The sequence below is a fragment of the Curcuma longa genome, chromosome 6 (genome assembly GCF_044706935.1).
Source record: "Curcuma longa cultivar G26 ecotype Majalengka, Jawa Barat chromosome 6, ITB_CL_G26_1.1, whole genome shotgun sequence".
Lineage (NCBI taxonomy): Eukaryota > Viridiplantae > Streptophyta > Magnoliopsida > Zingiberales > Zingiberaceae > Curcuma > Curcuma longa.
In genome coordinates this window covers 6029513-6050378 of record NC_133866.1, presented here as the reverse complement: position 1 = coordinate 6050378, position 20866 = coordinate 6029513, and the positions used below count along the sequence as shown (strand labels likewise).

The 20866-nt window shown below is 37.7% G+C and overlaps 4 protein-coding genes across 4 annotated transcripts; 3 read left to right on the top strand and 1 right to left on the bottom strand.

Moving 5' to 3' along the window:
• Positions 1 to 2967: 2967 nt before the first annotated feature.
• LOC141830907 (non-specific lipid-transfer protein 1-like) lies at positions 2968 to 3650 on the bottom strand. The gene is made up of 2 exons (XM_074718354.1): positions 3257 to 3650; positions 2968 to 3141 (listed from the first exon to the last, which is right to left on the bottom strand). Exons 1-2 carry the CDS (start codon positions 3601 to 3603, stop codon positions 3132 to 3134), a joined length of 357 nt encoding a protein of 118 aa, XP_074574455.1. The 5' UTR covers positions 3604 to 3650; the 3' UTR covers positions 2968 to 3131.
• Positions 3651 to 4793: 1143 nt separating this feature from the next.
• LOC141830979 (transcription elongation factor TFIIS) lies at positions 4794 to 9444 on the top strand. The gene is made up of 2 exons (XM_074718431.1): positions 4794 to 5137; positions 8153 to 9444. The coding sequence occupies exons 1-2, from the start codon at positions 4979 to 4981 to the stop codon at positions 9161 to 9163; spliced, it is 1170 nt and encodes a 389-aa protein (XP_074574532.1). The 5' UTR covers positions 4794 to 4978; the 3' UTR covers positions 9164 to 9444.
• A 198-nt stretch (positions 9445 to 9642) lies between these two features.
• Positions 9643 to 13111, top strand: LOC141831197 (uncharacterized). Its single transcript, XM_074718611.1, has 3 exons — positions 9643 to 9946; positions 11923 to 12064; positions 12762 to 13111. Exons 1-3 carry the CDS (start codon positions 9654 to 9656, stop codon positions 12843 to 12845), a joined length of 519 nt encoding a protein of 172 aa, XP_074574712.1. The 5' UTR covers positions 9643 to 9653; the 3' UTR covers positions 12846 to 13111.
• Positions 13112 to 13812: 701 nt separating this feature from the next.
• On the top strand, positions 13813 to 20322 carry LOC141830806 (uncharacterized). Its single transcript, XM_074718232.1, has 5 exons — positions 13813 to 14066; positions 15251 to 15565; positions 18534 to 18735; positions 19322 to 19550; positions 19736 to 20322. Exons 1-5 carry the CDS (start codon positions 13983 to 13985, stop codon positions 19869 to 19871), a joined length of 966 nt encoding a protein of 321 aa, XP_074574333.1. The 5' UTR covers positions 13813 to 13982; the 3' UTR covers positions 19872 to 20322.
• Positions 20323 to 20866: the final 544 nt, after the last annotated feature.

The window sequence follows — 20866 nt, the reverse complement described above, 5'->3', positions numbered from 1 at the left end:
TATGTCTATAGACAAAAAGGAAATTGATTGTTTTCAAGATAATACATAATGTAACAAAACAACAAAGCAAGGTGCAGCAATGTTAAAGCAAATCAACAAAAACTAAAAGAAGTCAAGTTTCATAAAACCAAAAAGCCTAATATAAGTACTTTAACTTTGCCTGACAAAACTTCACGCATGATAGATAATCAATATGTACCTGGTAAGTCCACGATATTTTGGAAGTCCTCTTGAAAAAGCACTGCTTTTTCTGCAAAAACCCTATGTTAGTACTATGCTACAGCTCAAATTTTTACCCGCTATAGATCTTTTAAGTTTAAAGCAGTAAATCAGTATCAACATCCCACATTCAACTATTTCTAAAAGAACCAATACAAGAAACTGCAAACTAAAGATGCAAAAACATCCAACTAAATACCCAAAATGCTATCAACTACATGCCTTCTCAAAGATACAAGATAATCCTCCTTTGAGATCATTTGCATCTCTTCCAGATCTCTTGCATAATCCGTCACCTGTATTAGCAAGTGAATAATGATGATAAGAAACAGATAAAAAAAACAATAACCTAATATTAGCAAGAGAAAATAGATAAATGCTTATAAGCGCCACAAAACAGTGCAACATCATGCTACACTAATAAGAAAATCATCATCACCATCATCAATTCTTATTAACTATAACCATTTGAGGTTGGGCTAATGGGCATTATCCTTCCATTGAGAACCACCCAAGGCTATACCAGTATATTTTCAAATAAATAAAATTATTTTTTAGAACATCGATTAGAGTTTTCTTCAATGTACCTCTATCATTATCCACCCTAATCAATTCAACTCATCTAGCCAGAAATTTTTTGATTGGTTTTGAGCATGTCATCTAAAAGTTTTTCTTAGTTTATCATCAACTGCAGCTACACCTAATTACTCCCCGATAGAAACTATATTTTCTGGGGAAATGTTGTTGTACTTGGAAATACCAAAAGTCCCATGCATCTTTGATTCCCCAGAGATGTATTTCAAACCGCGTGCCGGATGCAGGAGTAGGCTGGAATTCACGAAACGTGTAAACCTGCAAAAACAATATTATTCAAAATGTATTAAACACTAAATTCACATCATGTATCTTAACAATTATGTAATATTTAAATTATACAACACAATAAACTACATTAACATCATGTATAATCCTACACCAATGCAAGCACCGGCCAGGCCCCGCCAACACCTCCCCGCACCCGGACAGCACCTCCCCGCGCCGACCGGCGCCTCCCGCGGTCGGCCAGCACCTCCCCGCGCCCGGACAGCACCTCCCCGGCCAGCCAGCACGTCCCCACGCCGACCGGCGGCTCCCTGCGCCCGGCCAGCACCACCTGGAGCCGGCGGCCAGCTCCCCGCGCACGCCAGCGCCTCCCCGCCGCCGGCCAGCAACTCCCAGCGCCGCCAACCATTTTCCTGCGCCGACCGCCGCCTCCCGCAGCCAGCCACCTCTCCCTCCGGCGACCCGAGCCCGACCAGGGCCAGCCAGGGGCCGGCAGCGGCCGCCAGCGCACCGGCAGCGCCCGCTAGCCCGCCAGCCCACCGGCAGTGTCCCGCGGCCAGCCACGGCCAGCCACGGCCAGCCACGCCAGCCACGGCCAGCCACGGCCAGCCACGGCCAGCAGCGGCCAGCCCACCGGGCCAGCCAGCCGCGGCCAGCCACGGCCAGCCAGCCACGGCCAGCCGCGGCCAGCCACGGCCAGCCACGGCCAGCCACCAGCCACGGCCAGCCACGGCCAGACGCCCGCCAGAACCCTCCAGCGCGCCGGCCAGGGCCCGGCTGCGGCCGCACGCGCTCCGGCGGCGGCGCCGATAGCCCAACACCTCCCCGCGACGCCGAAAAACAAAAAAAAAGGAAAAGAAAGGAGGAGGAAGCTTACCAGGGGTTTCCGGCGAGTTCAAGAGGAGAGATCCGGCGAGATTCGGCGAGATCGGCGAGATCGGCGGCGAAGTCGGCGAAGGAGATCGGCGAAAAGAAGAAGTCGGCGCGCGAGGAAAAGGGGCAGATCTAGGGTTATTAAGTTTTTTGCGACGAAAATTTTTTCGTCGCAAAATTCGTCGCCAAATTGGCGACGAATGCAAGGTTTCGTCGCCAATTTGGCGACGAAACAAGTGTTCGTCGCCAAATTGGCGACGAATAGTGTTATTCGTCGCCAATTTGGCGACGAATCCACTCTTTCGTCGCTAATTTGGCGACGAAATTGATGTTCGTCGTCGAATTTGGCGACGAAAACACTATTCGTCGCCAAATTGGCGACGAATTGTAGTATTCGTCGCCAATTTGGCGACGAATCAGTTTATTCGTCGCCAAATTGGCGACGAACACTTGTTTCGTCGCCAAATTCCAGTAATAATTCGTGATCCTGTTTTTTTTTGCAACAAATTCATTATTCGTCGCTATTTTGCAACGAATAACATATTTGTCGCAAAATAGCGACGAATTTTGCGACGAATTAATTTTGGCGACAAAATTAGCGACGAATTTTTTTGTTGCTAAAATTGCAACAAATATTGTTTTCGTTGCTAATTTTGTTGCAGATTGGCGACGAAAATATGTTTCGTCCCAAAATTCGTTGCTAATTTGCGACGAATATAATTTGTCCCAAAATTTCGTCGCAAATTCAGTGTATTTTTGTAGTGATCATTGTTTTGATTGAAATTAAAAATTAGATAAGGACTTTAATCCATCCAATTTTCATTTAAAATCAGTATATTTAAAAAAAAAAAGAAATCTGTTGACGATTTCACATGATCCATCTCACAATCATATGTGATTGAATCATTATTAGCCCGTGCTAAGGTCCGCATGAATGATTTATGGGTTCGTTGAATGAGTCCAAACTCCCCTCGCATCTTGAACGTTGGATTATTCGCGACGACATAAATCCATCCGTTCATGAGTTTAATTTATTATGCACACACATATATATAACACCAATTAAATATATATATATAATATGTATGCGTAAATATGCGTGCGTAACAAAATACGTATAGTACAGAAGCAGTCACCAGCCAGCTACGTACGTACAACAAAGCTAGCTTTTATTCGGTTACATAATTACGCCGTACGGATCCATGCACGCATCGATCTCACTTCACCCTGCACGTCGACAAATTAAATACCACGAATTAATATTTTAATTAAAAATATATATGAATGAATAATATTAAGTTTAATTAATTAATATGGAGAATTAATTAATTAAGCTACGGACGTGGCGCAGTCGGTGGAGGGGCTGATGGCGTAGCCTATATTGACGCCGCAGCTGCCAGGGATCTTGCCAGCGTTGCCGGCGCCAGAGCTGGGCACCAGGGATTTGAGGCATTTGCAGGCCGTCTGGCGGTCGGCGGTGGTCTTGGCGGCGCTGTTGAGGCTCCGCACCCCGCTGCAGCAGCCGGCGGGCACCGCCTTGACCTTGCCGCTGACGTAGTCACTGCAGGGCCGCAGGGCGCTGGCCACCTGGCCGCAGGTGATGGCCTCCACCCGCGGCGCCGCCAGGAGGGCGGCGACGGCGGCGAGAGCCAGGGACAGCAGTAGGACCGCAGCGGCGGAGCGAGCCATGGCGAGTGGTAGTGCTGAGGAGTGGTGGGTTGAGGTGTTGTACGTGGACTCGGCTAGCTGCCTTGCTTTATATGGAGTCGAAGTTAATGGGGGAGGTGGCGGTTGGGCGTTGGAGGTCGCTGGCGGTCTGGTTGGGGAAGAAGAAGAAGGGGCCCCCTCGTCGAGTTCCTGGACCACGCCGTGAAGTGGTCGGTATGCCGTTAATTTTCACAGTGACTCATTCAGGCCGTCCATTTTCTTTGATCTTCGATCTGTTCTCCACTTGGTTGAATTTTAATTCTGGAATTCTGGAGATCTATCGAATTTAATGCGAGTTTTAAATATAATTGCATAGTGGCGCCTTTAATAATTCATTTATATTCCGGCGTACCTTCGAGGAGAGCTGGAGAGGTTAAGCGTCGGCGGTATTTATGTTTTTTGGTCCCCCAAATGTGTCTCTGTTAGATAGTGATGTGGTATGGGTAGATGAACTGGTAAATGTGTGGGTGTAATTTGAGGGGGAAGAAGTTGGGGTTCCTGATTAAAAGGGGAAGATTAATGATGCCGATGATTAGATTTGACGTGGTCATTCAAAATATTAAATTAAATAAAAGATGAAATCTGTATTTAGATTATATAGACTCGTATATGAGCTACGAGAGCTAATAGGTAAAAGTAGATATTAACTTAGTGAAGATTTGATCATACCTTTCGCATTTAAATCCAGTCCACCTCTCCAAATCTTAAATCCACCCTTGAGTGCGGTTGCCTAATCAACTTCTTAGGTGTGAGCATTGAATAAAGCGGCCGACTTATGGAAAATAAGTATCTAATTATATAAATCTAAAATAAGAAACCTTTTAATTAATTAATATTATTGTCGACAAAACTCAAAGGATGTTTTTTTTATTGAAATGGATAATTTTTTATTTATTATTAAAATAATATAATATTAAATCAGTATCTATTAAAAAAATATTCTCTTTTAATTTTTAAAATATGTTTCGGCCCCACACCAGGGCCCGATCGGCCCACTGGGCCGCGAATGATATTTGTCTACCCAATCAAGTATATATTACCTACACGATGTCATCGCCTGCAAAATCTCCACCGCTCGATTTTCAATCGAAGAAAGACGTGGAAGCCGTTGGACCGTCGCTTCTCTCTCTCTTAGCCTTTATCTCGTCGGAGACGTACGGCTTTGGGTTTTCTTTTCCAGCTCCCAAAGTCTTGCCCCAACTCGTCGAGCGGCGGCGACCGCCGCAGCGATTTGTTGGGATTACGACTCGATCCGTCGATCCATTCTCTGTTCATGCGTTTGGAGGATCCCTAGGTTCGTTTCCTTCCACCGGCATAGGGGAATTGGGTAGAGGTTTCGCCGTCGTCGTTGGATCCGATGGAGAAAGAGCTACTCGAGACCTTCGAGGTCGCGAAGAAGGCGGCCGACGTGGCGGCGGAGGCTGGAAGCGGGTCGACTGAGGTGGATCGGTGCGTCGACGCGCTGAAGCAGCTGAGGAGGATCCCCGTCACGATGCAAGATCTGGTGGAAACTCAGGTATTTTTCCTTCTTTTCGTCCGTGTTCGTTGCATGTGGATCGATTATCTTCACGCTGTTCCCACAAATTTATATTTCGATTATCAATTTCAATATTGTTTGGAGAATTTTTGAGTCGAGTGCAGTTGTTTTTTTTTCCCCCTTCTGATTTATTTTCTTAAAATTTTCACTTATTGATTAGAATTGTTTATTGCTTGTATAGCATGCTCTAATCAATGTTAAAAGATGCTAGCTTTTTGTCCACTGTGTTTGCAATCTGTTTGTCTTTTCATCCATGGTACCATGGAAAATATATCACAATTACTGAATTTTCGTGTTTTTTCTGTTGCAGTTTATTTTCCCGAGTATAAAAGTGTTCAAATCTTTCAAATTTCAGTGCATGGCCAGAAACCATGCCCTGTCTTTGTTTGATTTTGACCTTAAATTTCTTGATGATGAACTAATATTATAATCGGGCAAATATTCAAATTAAATTAAAAAAAAATTTCTTGTCAAATATAAAAGCAAGCTGGAATATCACATACAGCAGAGTTACCATAAAGACATATTTGACAAAATTGCTATCAAGGAGGCAAAGTGCATGTGACTTTACCAATTTTCCAATGATTTTGAGAGATATGGCTTGCATGGATTACATAAGGTAAGAGCTTTATCTCATTCAATTCTAACGATGGTGCTAAATGGGTTAAAGAGCATTTTACTAGAACAAAAGGTTGTCTTGATATCACAGAGGTTTAAAAACTCAAAAAGATAAGGTATGGAAACTGCATGTTCCTATGTTACTCGGATTGGAGCATTCTACATTGTTGCATATCCATGTGTTTGACATGCAATTTTTAAAATTTATACTCAGCAATAAAAAGGGTGTCTATTTGATTTGTCGGTTCAAGTGTTAGTATTTGGCAAAGGTATGAGTGGGGAGATGAAGACTTTTGAAGTATCATAAGTATGTTCCATTCCAACAATGTAATCAACTCTCATTAGTGGTTTCCTCCAATGTTTACTTTACATAGGGAGTACTTACCATAGGGAGTTAATATAACATGGTTCACATAATTCCATGAAGCGTTGAAGTGTAGTTAACCAAGTAGAATCGACATTATATGTGCAAACAAAAACAAGCTACTGATCGTAACTTCCTGACTGCTTGTGGTGTACTACATGAAGATTATCTTGATAGTAAACTTTATGTAAAATCAATTCCTAAATCACTTCTACTTACGCTAAATAAAACAAGGTATTAAATCTCGATTTTGATACTGGTTTTGGTCCAACCTGATTGGTACTTTATTGCTGTCAACTTGCATTGAAATAGGACATGAGTTGACATGAGTCTGACTGTACCAACCTATGTTTCTTTATGAATAAAGTTTTATGTATATCCATATAGACATAATCTCTTGAATCTTCCATCAATAATACTCTTTGCTTTTTGAAAGTATGCTTCCCCTTATAATTTTCTTTAGGGAGGTTATAATGTTGGACCATATTGATATTTTTAATTCTTGTAACTACTCCAACCGTCTAATGAATTATGACACTTGCCAACATCGTCCAATTTTTATAAAAAAATTTAGACTCCAAAGTTTCCAAAGTGATATTGTTGAAGTTGCAAGTGGATTACAAATGAAAGGCAATTCTCAACCTCAGATTTAACTATTTAGATTTCTTTAAATTCAACATCGTCTTTTTTACTTCCACACATCTTTTGTTGGAAATGGAAAATTTATGTGTTAAGCTTTAGTTCTACCTAACTTAAGTTTGTACTTTCTAAATTTTTTGTTTCCACAATTCAAGCTTCTTGTAATGAAAAATTAGGAATTATATTTTTGAAAGTTTTAAATTCTCAAAACTTTAATTTTGGTAGATTGAGAATAAGTTAAGTAACATATGTTTTTGATTTGGTAATTACTTTGTCTAGAGAAATTGTGGAATTATTTCAAGTGTAATTGATTATTATAGGAATATTTCTTTTCTAGAATATTTAGTTAAATTTAATTTTGTGTGGGTTGAAGTCTTTAAAAGTGGCTCCAATCCTTCCATGTTAATTATCTTCTTAGTAATAGTATTTGAGTTTTGATAGTTCGATTTTGTTGTTGCATGAACTCTGAAAATATGCTTCTTGGTGCTATTTATCTTGTTTATTCAATTTTCACTCTCATCAATTACCACAAAATCATCTACAGATAATATAAATGAGTATTTTGAACATGATTGGTGAATGCATCTAGTCATTATTGTCATCAAGCCGTGTATCCCAACCATTCGGGATTGGCTACATGAATCTTATTCTTCCATTGAGCTCTATTAAGGCTGCAGCTATTTAGTGAGTTCATCCATTATCAAAGGTTTCTTAGACTTGATCCCTAAAATGTTAACATAATTTAAATAAACTCCTTTTCTTTATTATCTTATTTAACTGAATGCTTTAAGTGCATATGCTACGGATATGTAACTTGGGAAACAGCTCCTTGTTAATATCGTCAGTAGTTTGAGCTCCATACAGTGTGGTTACAATATCTGAAATTCATTCATTTATGAACAACTTGTTCACAATGCTACCATGAAACTATGAACTTGCATCCATCATAATGCTAATTTAGGAAGATTTAGCTCAAATCCAAGTATCTTGGCATTCTTACTATCATTTATGTCCTCTTTAAGCCCATTATAAATAGAATCCTTTCTGTTTTGCTGGATGAAAAATTGGATTTTTTTTTAGATACAATTCTGTCTTGTGAAAATCATAAGAATAGCTTATTCCCTAATGAATAACGAAAGTAATTTTGAGAACTATTTATCTATTGATCATGGGAGTAAAAAAAAACATCTCTTAGAGTTATGTCATCTGCTAGTTATTTTGAACCCAATCAATCTAACAATTTCCAATTTTAGGGTCTGTTAGGATCTATAACAGAAACTTCTGATCAGAACTTATGGGTTTATTGTTATAAGCATTATCAGAATTCTCCAATTCTCTTCAGTAGGAACTTATACATCCTTTCCTTCCTTCAGGTAGGCAAACGCCTTCGCTATCTGACCAAACATCATCATTCAAAGATACAAGTTGAGGCTTCTGCCCTCTTAGAGTATTGGAAGAATATTGTCATTCAGGAGACATCAAATTCGAAGAAAAATGGCAGTTTGGAGAATAAAAGCTCAACAAAAAATTCCAAACCAGAGAGAAAAGAGACTATCAAGGTTGACAAGGCACCCAAAGCTGGGCCAGTTACCATGGATCGCAGAAATCCAACTTCAGAAAGCCCCAAACTGAATAAGAAAGATGCTGACCAGGGGTTGAAAACTGAGATTTCCAATTCAGAAAGAAACATGATTGAGAATAATAGAAGCAATAAATCTGGGCTTCACACTAGCGCTAACAACGCAGAAAGAATCTCCAAGGGAGAAAATCAAGCTTCTACAACCATTAGGCCATCTCCTGCTACTTCAGCTCATCCACCGAAGCTGACAGCCATGGTTAAATGTAATGATCCTACGCGTGACAAAATCCGGGAACTTCTAGCTGAAGCTTTCTCTAAAGTTCCGCAAGAGACCAGTCAAGATGATAGGGAAGAAGTGAGAAACATCCTGGACGAAGTGGATGCCTGTGATCCCATCAGAGTTGCTGTCACGGTGGAGTCAATGATGTTTGAAAAACTCGGTCGATCCACTGGTTCTCAAAAGCTCAAATATAGGTCCATAATGTTCAACTTGAAGGATGGTAACAACACTGATCTTCGAAGGAAAGTTCTCCTTGGAGAGGTGAAGCCTGAGAGACTAGCGGTTATGACTCCCGATGAGATGGCCAGCGACAAGCGGAAACTTGCAAATGAGCAAATCAAAGAGAAGGCCTTATTCGACTGCGAGAGGGGCGGGGCTCCAAAGGCTACCACCGATCAGTTCAAATGCGGCCGGTGTGGGCAGCGGAAGTGCACATACTATCAACTGCAAACTCGGAGCGCGGACGAACCGATGACGACATTCGTTACCTGTGTCAACTGTAACAATCATTGGAAGTTCTGTTGAGTGTAAATGCAGCCGAATAGTTAACCATCCAACAGATTGCTGAAGATCTCACCTCATGATTCTAGTGTTCTATGTCCTTTATTTCTTTCAGAACTTGGCAGCATTCACCTCCAGATGGTTTAGTGTAATAGTACTGTCACTTGGATTTGTATTATTTTCCATGGAATAGAATCTTGTGTAAGTCATGCACCATCAGTTAGCACAATTGAATTCCTTGCTTCATGTTGTACTTCTCTTGTAGCTACAATTATTTCAAGTATTTTACTGATTTAATCAGATTAGTTTGATCTCTGATTTCTAACTTATCAATTCCTTCTTTTGTTTTTACAGGATATTGGAGTAAAACCATAATAATAAAACTATAGGTCTGTGTCTGCCTAAATCTATAAAGGTATGGGGTAAAATGAAATTAATGTAATGTCGCATTTCCTTGAAAAATAAATAAATAAATAAATAGGGAAATTGGTTGTTGGTATCGATCCCTGAAGCCATGGAAGCTCTCACTTCTCTCCCCGTCTCCGCCTCTTATCTGTTCCCTTGCTGCCGCCGCCCCGTTCCGGCGAAATCTTTCTCGAATGGCGAACCCTCCCTTCTCCAGCACGATAGATCTGCTTCCTCGCCCAGCCCTCGCCGGCGCTTCCGCCGCCTCCGCTCCAGCATCAACGGCGACAAGTCTGACGAGTCTCAGTTCTTCAACGAGGACGGCGTGGTGGAGGACATGGATGGCTACCTCAATTACCTCTCGCTCGAGTATGATTCCGTTTGGGACACCAAACCCTCGTGGTGAGCCTCTTCCTCTTCTTTTGGGCTCTTTATCCTCGAGTTATTAAGCATGCTTCAATACCAAAAGGTCCCCAAGCTAAGTGCATTCCTCATTTTGTTTTGGATCGAGCTCTGCGCCCTATTCTGCTTAAACATGTCATCAAAGTCAGTTGCTCATCTTTAGCGATGTTGGGCCTAAAGGGGCATGCGACAATATATATTAAAAGGAGTATGAAGTGAGAAGGAGATGGTGAAATTTCATTTCTTAGTCTTAAGCATGCCTAAATCCCCAAAAGAGGTTCCCAATCTAAATGCCTTGGCATTTTTGGTTGGACTGGACTTCCTTATGTGCTTTAAGAGGTAGGATAGTAAGAACAGTCATAATCGGGAAGGCGTCCAGGAGAATCAAATAATAGATTAATGGACTAATCTCTTTATTCAACACTCTCCTAAATTGGAAGTAGCAATGATGTCCAAAGTTTGCACATCAGAATTATCTCTTAATTTAACACTCCTATACTTAAATAAGCAAAGATATTCAAAACCTATGCATAAAACTACATGAGTAATACCGCGGAGGAGATCTTTGAGGCAGACCTCTAAGGCATCGAGAAGAACGTTGAGATTGTTTGACCATGAGGTGGATTAGTACCTTTGTCGATGAGGAAACTTCATCAATAGTAAGGTTGTGTATTGCAAGATAGGCAACCTAAGAGAATGATCTCTTTATTTAATACTTCTCTAAGCTGAATGTAGCAGAGATACCCAGAATTTATACATAAGAATAATCTCCTTATTTAATTCTTCTTCTATACTGAAATTGGCAAAAATATCAACAATTTGCGCATAACACTACATATGTAGTGGTTTGGATCAAGAGTAGTGCTGAGGAGATCTTTGAGGTGGACCTCTAAGGCATCAAGAAGGTGAATAAGTTCGTTGATAATGAGATGAGACTACTGACTTTCAGGTGCATAAGTTCTTTGATAATGAGACTTCATCGACAGTGAGATTTTTCGATTGTAAGATAAGCAACCTCTAATCTTTGAGGCGGATCATTGATTCACTAGAAGGAACCTTGAGGTTGCTGATTGCTGAGGTAGTTCAGCATCTACATCGGGGTAGTGCTGCATCTTTAAGGTACTTTCCTGAGGCATGATAACAGAGTCATTCTGGAACCTCTCATGTGGAAATCTAGAATACTTTGGAAGAGTAACATATTGATGGTAAGTGTCTAACTTCATCTTGATGGAAAAAAGAAAGTGATGTATTGATGTTCAATTGTTCATGAAAAGGCTATTCAACTCCTTAATTTCTCCAATTAGCCATTTGGGATGAATAAATTTAGCTTTATCTATAGTTACTTCCCTTTAAGAAATTTTCTAGGTGCCCATAGCCCATAAAGCTCCTACTAGCATAGGTGTTAAGGAGAGTCCATCTGTTCAACTTTTTCTTTACGAGCAATTATTTCCCTCACTGAAACTTATTGTGGGTTGAAATTGACAATTGCACCAAAACTTCACTTTCAAATTATAATAGTCAATTAAATGTTTTGATGATGATATAACAAAGACAACATGCAAAGTGGTGTTTCTCATTTTTTCCTTGTGTTGCAGAGAAAAAAATAGGTTTCAATGAGTTATATAAGCATTTAGTGAAATCTATGGATTAGGATTTTTTACTACGGTATATCAGATTCATGAGTGTTTATTCATGAAATGAATATCATGTGTTCTCCCATAGGGCACCGACGTACAAACCAAAAACACTTATATTAAATGAAAGAACAATGAAGTGATTAAGTTACATACAATGGGAAGGATAAATTGCGTTAGTAATGTTAACAAATTGAGGCTTTCTTCTGCAAATTGTTAAATGCATTAATGCAGTACAATAACTTTATTGAATGTTCATCTATTAATAGGAGGCTTTCTTCTGCAAATTGTTAAATGCATTAATGCAGCACAATAACTTTATGAATGTTCATCTATTAATAGGTGCCAGCCATGGACCATATTGCTTACTGGGGTTGCAGTTATTGCATCTAGCTGGGTTATTCTCCATTCAGCAACAATAAGTGGTGGAGTAACCTTCCTAATATGTGGATGGTGGTACATTTTCCTTTATTCATACCCTAAGGTTTTTACTCAGACTTATTCCTCATTTATTTATCATTAAATTCTATTTGAAGGTATCTAGGTTAATTTAGAACTGGCTGAGTAAATTCTTTTCCTTTTGAAATTTGTTGAAATGACCATTACCCATGGCCAACTGGATTCTTCTCAGGTTAAACTTGTTGTTCGCTACATGAATCATTAGTCCATAGTCCACTATTGGAGTTTGCTTTATCTATACTGTAATATGCCGAGCAGTAACTTTCCTGTATTTTAAGTAATTCAGTAATAGAAGTGTTCATTCTACAAGACATTAATCAATATGCTAAGCAATCCAACAGAGAAATGTTCTGAAAGAAATTCTGAATCTGTTTAGCCTCATTGTATCACATTAAACTTATGTATTTTGATGTCTCTTGATGCAATTGTTCAACTATCTAAATTTCCGTTAAATTTACTTCCTTATGCTGAACTACTTACCTCCTAAACATCAGTTAGATAGTTGCTTCAAGTTGTGATCTGCCCCAAAGTTTCCTATAACCTGAAATTGTGTTGTTTGATTAAAAATGGAACTTGTACAAGCTGATATTCTTTTGAAGTATATGCTTATTATTTAAGAGTCGAAGTTTAGAAATCTTGATACTCCTTATATTTAGAAGTCAAGAATCTTCAGTGGTTTGTTGCTGGCTCTGGAGGTTATTGACAAAATTACTTCTTGGCAGGCCTATTCAGACATGATAGCTGAAAGAAGAAAAAAGGTGAGCAGCGGAGTTGAAGATACATTTGGACACAAAAAGAGTGGATGATGTTTGTGCTTTCCGAAACTCGCAAGTTTGTTCATTTTTGCGAACTTTGCGTGCTATTTGAACTCGCCGGCCATGGTTGTAATTCTCAACATACTACAATGAGGATGATCAACATGAAGCAAAGAGGAAATGGTGTAAATTTGGGGGAAATCTTCCACCCGAAACGGCTATCAATTTCTTCTGTTTCGACTTCATAACTGGCTTGAGTAACTCATTTTCATTGTAAATTCCCCTATATGTTATTTCAATTTCAGCAATTTCATCTATTGAACTAGTAATTGTGTTGCCTTGTGACCTCGCAACAAGTTCTTTCTCTCCACTTTAGTTTTACTTCCTTTTGCACCTATTTACTGATTTTATTCACATTTCCGAAAATTTTAAAACCATAATTGGATTCAATCTAATACTTTTAAAAATTATTAAAAAAAAGATAAAAATTAAAAGGATATCTATCATTTATAAAATTGTCAAATGAATATTTCATTTTCAATTAGAATCAAATTAATTTCTTATTTAACGTAAATGATTTAAAATATTTACACATTATTTGATATTGGACGGTGTAGAAAATTATTAACTTCTATAACAGTGATTATATTATTTTAATTTTATTTTTTTGAATGATAATTTATTTAAAATAGTTTAATCAAATTAATATATAATTTTTATAATATTTAACAATTATTTGTTAATTTTTACACGGAAAAATTAATAAGTAGGGGCTATAAAAGGAATAGTCCATTTAACTTACTTTAATTGAAAGTAGCGCAGTCTTTATTTTTGCCCATAATAAAAATACCTTAATATCAATAAGTAACGCATTCCTTTTTTTTCTTATTTTAACCACTAAAAATGAAAGTAGTTTTTTGATTAATATTAAAATAATTTTTTAAAAAGTAAAAAGCATTTAAGGCATTTTATAAATATTGACGGGTTTTCGCTGCTTCCGTCACATCGCAATCGCAGGAACGCAGGCGTTTGATCTTGCGCGCCGGAGTGGTGGGAGGGCTGAGGGCGGTGGATCCGCTTGATTGTTCCTGGAAAGCGGAACCTTTTCCACCCCGCGGATTCCTCAGTCTGCAGCCGGATCTCGCTCGGATCAGCGCCGAACGCGAGGCTCCAATCTGAGAGATCGAGATGACGAAATCCGCGACGGAGAAGAGGAGGGTTCGACGAGTCTCGCAGAACGGGGGGAAAGAACCGTCCGACGCGCCGCCCAAGGTTCCAGCACCTGTCCTCTCTATTCTTCGTTTGCTTCCCCCTCTCTGTCCGTTAAATTCGCTTTCGATTTTTATTTGTTTTGAAGAAACAAGATTCTTCACCTTTTCTTTTGTTCTTTATATATAAGACTTATGTTCCTGCTCGTATTCTGTGGAAATGAAGTATTTTTATGCAGTTGCTGCGGTGTTGCATAATTTGGATCTGGTTGGAACAGAATTAGGGTTTTCCTTTTCCCCCCTTCTGATATCGATTCTTATTCATGAATGCTTGATCGATTTTTGTGTGGTTATTAACTGTCGTTTGTTTCGTTTGAAGCCCATTAGATAGAGTTTTAAGGCCAGAGCAGTTCTTTCTTATTTTCCTTGTCATTTTGTTCTGGCAATGGACATCAACAACCATGCCCATAGAAAAAGCAGTGTTGTAGTCTGAAAGCCATATCGATGTTGTTGGTCTCCTGAAAACGCAAGTTCTATCTTCATGCTTCTCAAATAACCTATTATTGCGAGTAGTTTTAAACTTGCAATTTTTGAGCCGAAATCTGCAATCATCTTCTCATGTTCATCTTCCAGCGTATACTTCACTGATAATATGTCAACCAAACTTAAAAACTACCTACTAGCTTGACCTGACATTAAAAGAATGTATCGGCATTACACCAACAAAATGAGCCATCGAATAGTCAAATGACTTGTGTTATCCAAAGCTTTTCACTTCCATTAAATCTGTCGGGTATCAACTTCTAAAGGTTTTTATTTTATGCCACCATCTTCAAGTTACCTCTACATTAACTAACAACATAAATTTGTAATTTAATTATGGATTTCATTTGTACTATCTTCTAGCTGCATGAATCTACATGAGTTTCATGAACCGTTTCTATCTTGATCCTTCAGCCTAAAAGATATCCAAACCTTTGGGCTTGTTACATTTTTTTTATATAAATTTACGATCAGATATAAAAACTAATTTTATTATACTGTAAATCTGGAAGACAATACTTGTACATATTTTGTAGAAATTATATAATTGGTAATTGGACCTAGAATTTTTTGTAAGAAGTATGACCTGCAATTTCTTGTAAAATCAGCTATGATAAGCAGGATGTTTCAATCTGTTGACTACCATGTGATGATGTGAGTCCACATTTCTTACAATTATGGTCTCTAACATGTTGATCTCCGCAGAAAAATACTTCAGGCAAAGATGTTTTTCAGCTATTTGCTGAAAAAGTCAGAGACAACAAGAAGCTGGAATCAAGATGGGCCATCATGCAAGAAACACGAGTCGAATACTTTAGAGGGAAAGATTTCACAGTCTTTCTGCGAAATTATCCAGAGGTCAAAGAAATTCTCGGCTCAGATAAGGATTTAGAAGTGGAAGACATCATAAATACGCTACTAATGAAGAACCTTCTGGTGAGATGCGATCGTGTGGTCAAAACTGTTAGGCCTGGGAAGAAGAAGTTGTCTTCATGGCCTGCTCATCTTGAGATTCATTCTGTAAGTTTCTTGTTTCTCTCTGTTGAATTGACGTAACATCCTTAGTTCTGTTTTGCTCTCTGCAATCTGAGTTTCTGGGTCCAGGATGACTATTTTGTTTTTAGACTAGCATACCTTAGTAAAGCTTTTAAAGTTAAGAAAACAGTCACAAAATGACAATGAGCGACAGTTGCGCTCTATATAATTAAAACTAATCTAGTAATGGCATTAATTTTAAATTTGAAGTACCATATCCTAAATATTTGGTGTTGGCCACAAGTTTAAACACAATTACAATAATTTGTAGAATTTTATTATGTTTAATTACATGCTATTCTTATACACACATTTTCATGACAGTCCTTTGAGATTTTAAGCATGAATTTAAAAATCATAACATAATTATAATGTAGATGCTTATTACACCTTAAGTTGCAACCTTTTTATATGGGATGATATGTGCATTGCTCTAAAAGGTGGCCGCCTAAGTTGTTTCAGTAAGGATCTGCTTTGGCTAGTTGCTAGGCGGCCCTTTTAAGAAGCATCTCTAGCAAGGTAGTCCATGTGGTCCTAGTAGATCTAAAGAAATTTTTGAATAGGTTGTTGGTTCATTTGTTATTAAAAAATAACCTAATTTTCCCCATTAACTCACCTAACAATCCTTGTTTGCTAGAGCCACCCACCCCACAACTTATGTGTTTCTTTTTCCACTCGATGTTTTTTTCTAACTATCTCTTCTGTCTCTTTCCTATGTGCGTTGTTTAATCTGAGCACACTTAGAAATGTTTTTTTCCTTCAGATTTTAGGTTACTTTTTGTTGTTGTAATACAAAATATAAATGTTTTGGTGTCGTTATGTGATTAGTGCTTACTTATTGATCATGAGTTGTTTATTTATAACTATAATATTTTTTTTAAGGATACAATTGTTATATGTATACATTAATATTATTCATTTTTAGTTTAATATATTTCTCTTATATATTTTAATATTATTTTAATGTTGATCGCCTAGGTGCTAGGCAGTAGGCCAACTGCTTGGAACCGCCTTTAATACCTTGTGCAGAATTGAAAAGGTATTACCATGATTCAGATATCTAAGCAACACAAGGTGTGGGGGGACTTGATACTAGATCACAATAGGGATGGAATAACATATACAATCTTGTTGTTGCGAATGGTCATTGCACACTCACACGAAATCACTGCTTTGAACTATCATGCATTAAGTTCATTATCAAGAGTCAGTGCCAAACTTTGTTACCCAAAACATTAAGGAGGTCATCAAGGGTGGTGGATTGTTGTTCATCGTTGACGGCTTGACCTTGAAAACATCAAAAGGCACATTGCCTAGAAATGTGAGGAAGCTAGGTAAGAAGAAATGAAACAAGGAAGGATGGTTTGGAAGGCTATTGCCGGTATGTTCCCTATGCCAAGAAAACCTTTGCTCGACTCAAGCATATAGCAAATGAGAAAGAGAAACAGATGAGAAGGAGATTGCAACAAAAGTCAGGTTCAATTTTGAGTCTCTTCACAAACATGTTGATCATCCACTGAAAAAGAGGTTGCAGCCACAATCTCACAACATGTCTACTCACTGATGGTTCCTCATTGTAATAGAGAAACCAACATGAGAGAGAGAGAGAGACTCATAAATGAAGGAATCTCTATTGATGAGCTAGAGAGGTAGGAAACAACCAAGTTGGAAACTCCATGATCCACAAATGCAATCTCTATAGAAAATGTAGAAGAAAACATTGAAGGGAGGGTTGCAGCTCACAATCATCTCTAGAAATTGATGTCACAATTCTAAGAGGCTGAAATTGCATGTGAAACAGATACACGAGTGAAAGATGAGGGTCGCAGAGATGAAGATGTTAAGGTGGATGTGTAGACATACGAGAATAGATTGGATAAGAAACAAGAATATTAGAAAGGAAGTTGAGGTTGCGCCTATTGAGGGAAAACTTCGAGAAACACATTTAAGATGGTATTGATATGTACTTAGGCATCCAATAAGTTCTCAGTTGGACGATATGAGATCATGACAAATATGCATATTAATAGAAGATGAGGTATTTTAAAAAAAACTTGGTTAACAATGATAAAATTCATTTAAATATAGATGAGGATATAGTAGGAGAGCAAGTCCAATGATATAATAAGATCCAACCCCATTTAGTGGGATAAAAGTTTAGGAGAGTAACCATATAGAAATCAACTTCACGGTGAAAATAATATTAGGTTCATTTTGATTTTATAAAATTAAGTGTTTATGTTAGGTAATTATGAATTTATACTACATATACTAGAAAAAATAATTTAATCTTTTAGATGGCATTTAACATTATTGACATGAAAAAACTCTTATATATATATATATATATATATATATATATATTAAAAATAATATTTTAATATTTTTGATGCTTTTTTACTTTTAACGATATTGACATGAAAATTAATATATTTACATCCATGCAATCAACCTTTACAATTATAAGTATGCAATTTTTAACATTCAAATACTAGATGTAAAATTCCCGAAAGAAATGTGTGCATGCTATTCGTCGCGCTGATTGTTTACTATAATATTTCCAAAAAATCCTTAGTGTGATAGGAAACATTGCTGACCAAGATGCAAAGCATGGAAATTCACTTCCCATTGGAAAAACCTCATGCATCGGGCCACCTATTTTTATGATCTATGACTCCTAATATTTTTTGAATGTGTATTTGATGTGATTTTCAATGGTTTACTATATCTTTGCCTTTCATTTTGTAGTACTTTTAATTACAGGTTCTGATCGAAAAAACAGTTATACACATGATTATAGATTGTATACAGCAAGAAATCTAGTGTCCTACTTTTAAGATGTAATCTAATTTGAAAGTCTCTTTTGCCCAACCTTGCATCTCTCTTTAGTTCATTTGCTACGTTGAAATAAAAAAAACAAAAAATATGATTTAATCTTCATTTTTATTTGCAGGAGCAACTATTCTCTGAAAATGATGGGTTTTTTGCATGGACTTTCATGAAAAGACGGACTTTATGGCAAACAATTCTTTCATTCCTTTGGCCTTTGGTTGCACTCGCTGTTTGCCTCTTCCCTGTATACCCTTACCAATGCAAGATAGTTGTTTTATATGCCTGTGCTGGAGCTTTGTTGTTCTTGGTCACACTCTTACTATGTAAGTTCTGCAATACCATATTATTCAGTATTCGATATATTTTAATATTTTAAATTTATTTTATCATCTTTTTTTTTCTTTTTGAAATGGAGATCCAATTCACGCTTAATAACAAAGCATTTCATTATATTCATTTGTAATTTATTTTTAAGCTTGTTTTTGTTGAATGGATGTCCTTTTTTGCCAGGAACTTTCTATCCTTGTAATTTTAACAGAGATTTATATTAGTGTTTCTGTTTGGTTTTGAAGCACTATGAGTATGAATCAACCCAGACTATTTGAATTAAGAAACATAACATAGTCCTATGAAATAATGAAGTTGACAACCAAAAAAATATCAAGAAACTGATGAAGAGTAATTCAGTGTCACATAAACTTGGAATGCTACAATGCCCAAAATGTATTTGCATATTCTAGAAACCATCGAAGATGCTGAGTATCTATAGAAGAGAGCTCAACATCTTAAAAAGGTCATGTACACAATTTAATTTTTATAGGTTGACAAACCAAAGGTTTCTCCTTGTCCTGAATGCTCAGGCAATAGTCTGAAAACTAAATGTTCTGAATTCATTCTTGTATCATGCAGTGAGAGGAGCAATATTTGGCATTTTATATATTATTTTGGGAAAGCGCATCTGGTTTTTCCCCAATATCAATGCTGAGGAAACTACATTTAGGGAGCTGATTCGGTTTAGGCCAGAGAAAGATGAAGAAGAACCACCGAAGTGGACAGCAAGGATTACATATGCCATTGGAGCTGTGCTGTTCATATTTTTGCTTCGGTATCATGCTCCTGATGAGGCTGCTAGAGCTAGGTAATAAGTTTTACTTAATCAAATATGAACTGTGTTATCATTTCTTTTGTCGCATTAAAAACTGTCTCATAAATAGTTAGATTGTTTTTGAAGAAACCCACTCATCAGGATCATCAACCTTTGCACATGATCATTAGTAGCTTCCACATTCATGTAATATTCTTCATTTCATGTATCGTCTGTAGATACCAGAAGAAGGTCTACAATATTATCGATGATGTCCTTGAGTGGTCTCCAAAACTAGCATTATCCGGGATGATGGAGAAGCAACACCCAGTGGTTAATGGAACAGAGACAAATTTTACAAAAGAAGAAACTTAATCAGCCGATGCTTAAGATTGGATCGATGATACGGTTGGCAGCGATATCATGAGGCTGATGGAGTAGACAAGATTCTGCTGAAGTTTTACCATATCATTTTTATTTTGGTCTGCTTTCATTCCTCTAAATCTAGAATCTTGGCTGGATATTTGTCGTTCGATACAGCTGCATGTGGAGTAGCTTGTGCTTTTGAGACTAGTATAATACTGGATCTGCTTATGCAGGATATGGGAGGTAGCCCATGACCATGTTTAGCTTGGAATCATGAAGTAAAATTAATACTCAAAGACTGGTTCCGATTGAATCGGCACAGAAAAGTTATTTGGTAACTGACTGATTTCTAGAAAATGGTGCAATTTTCAGAAATCGATCGATGGAATTTGCGTCAGGCCGGAATATGTCCATTAATTGCTTAGGGTATATTTGAATTCAAGTATTTCTTCCTTTTGAATCATTCATCCATTTCTATCTACTTCACTGTGATGATTTTCCAAATCAAAGTAAATTCGCTGCTATCTTTTGAGAATTTAATTGCGTTTTGTTTATTTTACAAAGCCTTAAAGGTTTAGATTGTGAATTAGTGCCTTGGAGCTGTTCTTTTGGAGCTTATTTAATACTCTTAGCATTTGACAAAGAAAACTTGTTTTGTTGCTGCAAGAAGATGCAGCATGAAATTTCAACATGACACACACAAGGCATGAAGGTGGGACACAGGCTTGCGTGTGTCATGTTGAGATTTCATGTTACATTTTCATGCAATTTATCATTGCTCAAAGTGCTTAATGATTTACTAAATAAACAATGATATACTACATGAAAATGCAATATGACACACTATAGACATGGATCTTGCATCTATATAGTGAATTTCATATCCATGCAGTATAGTGTGTCATGTTATATTTTCATATTGTGTTTTCATATAATATATCATTTTTCTTACTAAATATTCGTGATTTAAATTTTAATTACGGAGTGGCATGCATTTCCAAATT